Genomic DNA, 8,095 nt, shown 5'->3' on the forward strand with positions numbered 1-8,095 from the left:
TTTGCACTATATCCTTCCCCCCACCACATTGCCCATTTGAAGAGCATTTAATCTCTTTGCATCTTTCCCTTTGGGCCCAGAAGGGCATCCAAAAGATATAGATCCAGAGCCAAACCTGCCTAATTGAAGTTGACAGGAGTCAGACTATCTGGGCTTAGGTCAGTTGTTATTTCCTTCTCCTGTTCCCCTCTTGTATCTTGGGGCTTTACAGAAATGGAGTTTTTACGGCTGATTTCTCTGGGTCTTTACCGCCACAAGACTCAGATTCTTTGACTCATAGTTCAAACAGGGCTAATTAGTGTCACTGTGGCCCCAAGAGATGCAGTTAGGGGTTTTTTTTTTCATCCAATCTTTCCACAAATATTAATTGAGCACTTTCTATGTGCAAGAGATATATTGATAAGTGGTCTTGTGGAATTTATGTCCTACAGGAGGAGAGAGACAATTAAAGAAGCAAGATATTTACAAATGGCAATGCGTTCTGTGAAGAAAATTAATAGGAAGGGAGCAAAAGGTTAAAGAAGCAAGCACCGTCGTCTCGGGGTCACGTGGTGGCAGGAAAACACTCTCCTCTGTCTCCATAGGTGCTCGGTGGCACTTCCCTTAGACCAGCGTTGGTGAGAGGCCAGTTTCCCTGCTGGTTGCTAGGCCCACTGAAGATGCAGGTCGGGAGCAAGTAAGAGAAGGAAGGGGTGTCCTCTCCTACCCCTGTGCGCTGCATCACACCCTAACTCTCCCTCCATTTCTGAGCCCTGGAAAATAACACTCAGACAGGGCTTCACTACAGGGAGCAAAAGCTCAGTGCCACTGGCTGCCTAGGTGAGGAGTAAAGGAAGTAGAAAGAGCACACCCTCTGACTGGCCTGTCCTGTTTTGCAGGTGCTGCTGATAAAGCTGGAACTCGAGAAAACCAGGTTGGCTGGGAATTGCTCTCTTGCTGGAGAGGAGGGAAGACCACAGGCTAGAGCCACCCTTGAGTTTGCTCCCTATTAAATTTGCTGAGGCTTTATCTTGTGAGGAGACCCTGGAGGTTCTGAGGTTCTTCATTCACAGCCTCCTCCATCTCTATGAATAGAAAAGCTTTGCCCCAGGGCCCGCCTTTAGCAAGGGAACGGAGTCTTGTCATGGCCATTTTCCCCCATTCCCCAGGAGACAGAGGGTCACCATTGCCAAACCCAATAGTCAGCTGCCAGTCAGGCCTATTCACCTGGATCTCTGCCTCCCCGGCCACCCCAGACACCTTGTCGGCCCTCAGACCACCTGACATCAGCAGCTTAGAAGTTTAAGAGTATGTCCTTGAAAATCAGCCAACCAGCTCTGGGTCAAGCCCAGCCTAGACTTCTGCCTTCATGGCCTGAAGGGCTCCTCCCTAGTCTCTGAGCTTCCTGATCCGTCTCTACTGGCAGGTTCCGCCACCTCGCCTTGTCTCATCTCAGCCTCCCTCACTACAGCTGTTTGGTCACGGCGATCAATCTACACAGTTGCACGGTGCTTGATGGCTTGCAGGGCATTTTATATTCGTCACCTCAGTTGATCTTCAGACATCCCTGTGAGAGAGGTCAGACAGAGATTCTCATGATCCCCGTTTAACAGTTAGCGAAATGAGGCTCAGAGACATTACATTTGGCTGAGGTCACACAGCTATGAAGTGGCAGAGCTACAAAATCATATTACCCTCTAGTAGAAATGTGGCCACTCGCATCCCAAGAAAGGGGAGAGGGATCAGAATTGGGATACAAATGAAGACTAGAAACCAGAGGTGGAATCCTGGCAACCGGTGGCTGAGCAAGCATCCATTTCTCACGGTGACTACTCTCTCTGTCCTTCTTATCCTCCCAGCCAGCCGTGGTGCATCTACAGGGCCAAGGGTCAGCAATCCAAGTCAAGAATGGTAAGAGTCAAAGTAGACTCTCTCCCTAAGGAGAGTTTCTCCTCCCCTTACCCCCAGCCTTCAAATAGTCACCCAGCCTTGTTCCTCCCAGGCCCCTGAGATACCCTTGACATTAGGGGCCATTCTCTACTCCATTTTGCCCTCTGCTGGCTGTCCTGAGTAATTGCTTGCCCTAAGGTTACTACAAATTGCATTTAGAATCTCTGATGAGGAAACTGAAAGGGACTTGAGACGTTGTCTAAACCAGGGATTCTTGGGAGGTGGAGGCTGAATCAGAGTCACCCTTGGGGATATGTGTAGTTTCATCACCATTTTCACAGTACAAATTAGAGAAAGTAGAACGACATAAAATCGAATCTTTCTTGTCTGATGGGTCTACACAGAAAGTGGGTGGAGGAGGCATTTCTCTCAGGGAAGTGGGGGGCATGTTAGACTCTCCAGGGAGTATGAGATGCTAGTGTCTATGAAAAGGGGGGTGGATTTCAGGAGGTTAGAAACCCTAATTTAGTGTAATCCCTGCATTTAAAAGGTGGGGAAAGAGTGCCAGACAAATTGGACAACACCATACTAAATCTACTGCCTTATATCTGTATGGTACTTTAGAGTTTTCAGCATACTTTCTTTGTCTTTGATTTGATTTGATCCTCACGACAAAGGTAGGCATTAGCTCCTTTTCACAGAGACAGAAACTGAAGCTCAGAGAGGTTAATTAACTGGCCCAAGGTTTCCGTTAAGTGTAGGAGCTGGGATTCAAAACCACATCTGTTTGACTCTCTCCACCGCACTATGCCACTTCAGAGATGTGTGTGTATACTCCACTGAATGATTAGCTTCATTTTCTTCCTCAAAGAGACATGAACGTTCATTAAAGAACAGCGCTTTGAGATAATGTCCAGTCCCCAGGGTGCACAAAGCCTAAAATGCATGAACCCCCAGGAGCCTCGGGAAGCAGCAAGCCAGCCAAGATGCCAGACGCTTACTGGGAGGGGCTGTGAGTACAGAAACAGTAAATGAAGGTTCAGAAACCTGCTGCATGGGGACAGCTTCTAAGAGCCCAGTCAGTCCTGAACTGGCTGTGCTCCGCTTCCTTAATGATCGGGCTTGGCTACATCCTGGAGTGCCACCAGAATGCCTGACTCAATCACCTCAGAAATATAAGTAGGAACAGAATAGCACCAAAACCTAAGCAGTCTTGCTGGGACCAAGTACCTTGGGCCCCAGGGCCCTGGATGGGCCATGATCACCATCTGTCCAGAGAAGGGTGAGACAGGCAGGAAATAGATTTGTTTGGGTGTCTCGATGGGTGGCCTCAATGTTATGCCAGAAGCTACTGATTTTGCTCCCACCACATAACAAGACTGGTTCCAACCCTTCTGGGCCAATCCCCAGTAGTAGTCTATGCTGATCTTTAGTTCCAACAGAAGCAAGAGTGAGAGCATCAGGGCTTCCCTGGTGGCTCAGTGGTTAAAAATCCGCCTGCCAATGCAGGGGACATGGGTTCGAGCCCTGGTCCGGGAAGATCCCACATGCTGTGGAGCAACGAAGCCCGTGCGCCACAACTGCTGAAGCCTGTGTGCCTAGAGCCCGTGCTCCGCAACAAGAGAAGCCACCGCAATGAGAAGCCCGCGCACCGCAACACAAAAAAGAGCAGCCCCCGCTCACCACAACTAGAGAAAGCTCGTGCGCAGCAACAAAGACCCAACACAGCCAAAAATAAATAAATTAAAATTTAAAATAAAGAGTGAGGGCATCAGGGGTAGCAAGATACCATGCAGAGCGGTCCTCCGTGAGGGGCAGAGCCAGGGCATCTCCTCCAAACTCCTATCCCATCTGCTTACCACCTTAAGGGAAGACGGGCACCTTTTCTAGAAGACCAGTTTCCTTACACCTCAGAAAGGCAGACCTCCTGAGGCTAGCCAAGGATGGACTTTCAAAACATATTTTCTTGAAATAGGAATGGATGGTTTTGAGGCGAGAAGGCTCCTTAGGCCTGGACTCCCTCCTCTTGAGGTGGGAAGGAACATCCCCCTTGCTGCAAGGTGGAAAGGGAAGCTTTTACTCCTCCATCAGCCAGCCGCCACCACCCAGCCAAGGTGGAGTGACTGACCCTCCACCCCATATGGGGTATTACTGAGAGACATGCTTTGCTGGGGTGCCTCAGTGGCCAGACACCCTCTCCATCCCTTTGGTTGGTTCTAGTGCTGCGTTGCGGTCTATCCCTCACTCTCATAAGAATCCCTCTCCCCTACCGGGCTTTATTACTGGTGGTCACTTGCTCCGGCTGCCATGAAGTCTGACTCACACCTGGTCCCTAAGGTTCTCCGGGTAGACAGTTCCTTGGTCTGAGTGGTTTCCTGGGGGCCCAGCGAGGCTTTCCAGAAAGGAGTGGGTGTGGAGGTACTATAGAAAGGAATCTCTTAAGGACAAGGAGAAAACCCATGAACCTATAAGACAGGAGAGGGATTCAGGAGCTATAGCTGGTGAGATGAAATGGAATAATAAGACCTAGCCTGCCCCTCAGTGTCTGGATTTTGCCTGTGCAGGCCCCAGAACAACAAAGAAAATAGGGCAGCGTGCCCACCCTCTTCTTACCTCCCCCCCAATTCCAGCTAGAAGGTGCTGGTTAAATATCGTTCCAGACAGAGGGGTCAGGAAAGGAGAGAAGCAGAAGGACAGGCAGACCCCACGGGCCTGAGGCAGGCCTAGCTGCCACTTTACAAACAGACTGCTTTCTCTGCTTCCAGATGCTGTTCTTAAAGCTTGGCATCCTGGGCTATCCAGGTTGTGTTGGGATGGGGCTGGGGGTTGTGTATGGCTTGATATTTCTTGTGTTTATTGCCCAGATAGTTCTGACATGTACTGAGTGACTGCCCTTCTCTCATACTGAGATCTTTCAGGTGGAGTGCTCAATGATTGGTCTCGCATCACCATGAACCCCAAGGTGTTTAAGCTACACCCCCGCAGTGGGGAGTTGGAGGTACTGGTGGACGGCACCTACTTCATCTATAGTCAGGTAGAAGTGAGTACGGTCTCAGGCCTAACTCTTCTTATATCCAGAATGCAGATCTCGTGCAGGCCACAGGGGGGCACTGTGGAGCCAGCCCAGCCCAGCCAATGGCTAACGTCCAGCTTTGCGGGGGGAGGGGAGCGGGGAGGGCGCACTGGGAGGGAGTTGAAAAGAGGGAGGAAAAAGAGAGGGGGCTGTCTGGGGTTTTTTCCTGGCCAGATATGATTGAAAAACTGAAAAGAGGCCCATCCCACGCCCTGCCATCTGATTCCCTCCTACGGAGCCCCAGGCCCTAGTTTCCCCACTGAGTTGTTTGGTTCTACTGCCAAACTTGAACTCTGCCTTAGTATATATTCTTTGCAAGTCAGCTCCAGGGCTGCTGAGGACCCCTTCCTCCCACACTACTGGCTTTATAATGAAGACTGAGAGTGCCCCTCCGGACCTTCTCTCCACCTCAAAAAGATTTCTGTCTTTCCTTCTTCTTTCTCCCATTTGTTTCTCTACCTTTCTGCTTCTCTGTCATTCTTGCCTTCCCCCTGCTGTCGTTCTTCAAGCCCTTTTCGCCCTCTGTTTTTGTCCTCATCCTGGCCCAGGGCCCACTCCCCAGGTCGACCAGTGCCCATCCACTTCCACCCCTGTTGTTTGTCTCCAATGGGGTGTCTCCTCAGAGCTAGCGGTGGGCGAGCCTTGAGGCCGGGGCCTCTGAGGGGCGGGCAGCAAGCAGGTGGATGGACAGAAAGACGCTGGAGCCGGCAGAAGGGTCTCCCAGGAGAGTGGCCAGAGAAGGTGGGTTCACGAGCATTTGCTGAGCCTACTGAGCATCCTGGCACAGCTTGGGTCCTGACCCAAGAAACTGTATGGCGCCTGAAAACACTGTGGCCTCCTGAACAGGCTATGGTGGGAACAGCCTTCCATAAAGTGAGTTAGGGCAACAGATGAGTGTCCCAGTCCCCAGGGCTATGATCCCAATGTCCTAAGTGCCATTTGGTGGGGGTGGGGATCAAAGCTGGGGGTGGGGTGTGAAGGATAAGGGTAGTAAAGAAGAGAAAAATTAATTTTCTGGGCCTGGTATAGAACTGGGAGTGGCCTCAGGCCTCGTACCCCACGCAAACTGGGAAAATGCCCTGGACATCATGCCACTGAACACAGCTTAGCACTTCCTTCTGGCCACGAAGTTAGTTTTGCCCTTCCACATTCTTTATCTCATTTGTGAAGGATAGTTCTCCATCCCTCTGCATCTGTTTCCTCAGTCATCAGACGAGAGCGCCAAGGGGCACTGGGAGAATCAGTGAGAGAAATTCAGCCGCAGGGGAGCAGGGTGTAAGCGGAGAGAACTGAAGAGATCGCACATTGTTCCTGTGCCCTCTCTGGGGAATCAGTAACCGCTAAGTTTATCTACAAATGGTCCCTGGGGCTGGAAATTGGAAATTGATTCGCCTTCGTTTGTGTCCGTAGCACTGATCCAGCACCTAATGTGTGCCGAGAACTGTGCTGGAGGGCAGGGGGCAGGGAGGGGGCGCTGGGGGAGGTAAAGGGGTGAATGAGGCATGGTTCTGGCTCTTGCAGAGTCTCCCACCCGTGTGCTGTTGAAAGAGGTTTGCTTAACCCCCTGAGCCCAACGGAGGGGAGGCAGGACAGCGAATAAGCCTGTCGCCCTGCCCGTCCTGTTGGCCGACTAGCGTGCCTTCAAGAGGTGCAGTGGCAGCTCGCGTGAGCAGGTCGCGTCTGCTGGTCACCGGGGAGGGCCCACCCTCTCCTTCTGCTCGCCCCCAATCCCTTCTCGTTGCCTCTCCCCCAGGTATACTACATCAACTTCACTGACTTTGCCAGCTATGAGGTGGTGGTAGACGAGAAGCCCTTCCTGCAGTGCACCCGCAGCATCGAGACGGGCAAAACCAACTACAACACGTGTTACACGGCGGGCGTCTGCCTTCTCAAAGCGCGGCAGAAGATCGCCGTGAAGATGGTGCACGCCGACATCTCCATCAACATGAGCAAGCACACCACCTTCTTCGGGGCCATCAGGCTGGGCGAGGCCCCTGCATCCTAGATTCCCCCCCGCTCCCCAGTCCCGTTCTGCCCCTGCCCGTGCTCCTACCCCAGGTTAGGGAGCCGGGACTTCCAGAACCTAAGTGCTGCTGTGGAGTGAGGTGTGTGGGTGTAGCAGCCACAGAGAAAAATGCCCCGGTGCTATTTATTCCCTGGTGACTCCAGGATGACAAGGTCTGCTTGACTTTCCAGAATGACCTTGAGTGAACAGGACATGAAGCAGAAGCTTCCTCCTTGGCTCCGTGTTGACTGCTTTTGGCATGACTCTTCAACCTCGAGGTCCCGCGTGTCATTTTGTTGCACTAAAGTGAGGGGCTCAGGCAGCAGGCGAGAATTAGCAAAGGTGCAGCCCAGACTGTGGGGCGAGCCTCTGACCCCGAAGGGCAGGGCGGGGGCGGGGCAGGAGGGGAGCATTGCAACCTAAAGAGAGGGGCAGGGAGGGAAAGGCAGGTGCTTGTGGCAGAGCCCAGGGGAGAAACCTGCCAGATGGTTTTCCCACTCTCGCTGAGCCGCGTCCCGGCAGCTGGCAGGGCTTTGGGGACAGGAGGTTTGCTTTTCCTTGGAGCAATTGCAGGGCATGGCCAGAAACCTGCCTGCATAAGAAACAGAGGCCGTGCTTGGGGCTACATGTCTTTCACTTCGTTTACAGCTGTGCTCCAAGCTCAGAAGACTCCTTGGGTCCCCCCGCGATTGTCCCCTTCCCAGCCTGGCGAGAACCTCCGTTTTCTTCGTCCCCAGAGCCTACCTCTGTCTGAGACAGGTGCCTATCCTGGGACCTGCGTTTATGTGAGTCTGGGATACTCTTTAGATTACCTGGGCACAAAGGAAATTTTCCATTTATTAAGCAACACAAATAGTCATCTAGTCGAGTCGTGTCTGGGGGTGAGTCTAACCCAAAGCTGGGAGGGCCAGTCTTGTAGAACCTGCTACTCTTACTCCTGAAACAAATTTCCTTCTGAGGAGAGAGGGAATAAGCTCCTTCAGGCAGCTGAAATCCACCGAGAACAAGAGGTGCTCGTTTCTCTGCTGTGCCTTCCCTTTCTAAGCAAATACACTGCTTGACCCTTCAAGGGTCAGGGCTAGAGGGGGTGAGCTACGCCACCATCGTCTGGTTGCTAGTGATAGCCTTGCCACCCCAGCTGAGGCAAA

At 52.1% G+C, this 8,095-nt stretch overlaps 1 protein-coding gene across 2 annotated transcripts in view; it reads left to right on the top strand.

The window, feature by feature from the left end:
• EDA (ectodysplasin A) overlaps window positions 1-7,315 on the top strand; it is a 389,197-nt gene extending 381,882 nt beyond the window's left edge. Inside the window, exons 5-8 of one of the 2 annotated variants that reach the window (XM_032620956.1) lie at window positions 879-913; window positions 1,839-1,890; window positions 4,779-4,909; window positions 6,696-7,315. In XM_032620956.1, coding sequence (XP_032476847.1) covers window positions 879-913; window positions 1,839-1,890; window positions 4,779-4,909; window positions 6,696-6,947 — 470 coding nt within the window. In that variant the 3' untranslated portion in view covers window positions 6,948-7,315. The remainder of the gene's footprint in view (window positions 1-878; window positions 914-1,838; window positions 1,891-4,778; window positions 4,910-6,695) is intronic. The other variant, XM_032620957.1, reaches the window with a different exon arrangement.
• The last annotated feature ends 780 nt before the right edge of the window (window positions 7,316-8,095 follow it).

Source organism: Phocoena sinus, chromosome X, assembly GCF_008692025.1.
Source record: "Phocoena sinus isolate mPhoSin1 chromosome X, mPhoSin1.pri, whole genome shotgun sequence".
Classification (NCBI taxonomy): Eukaryota; Metazoa; Chordata; class Mammalia; order Artiodactyla; family Phocoenidae; genus Phocoena; species Phocoena sinus.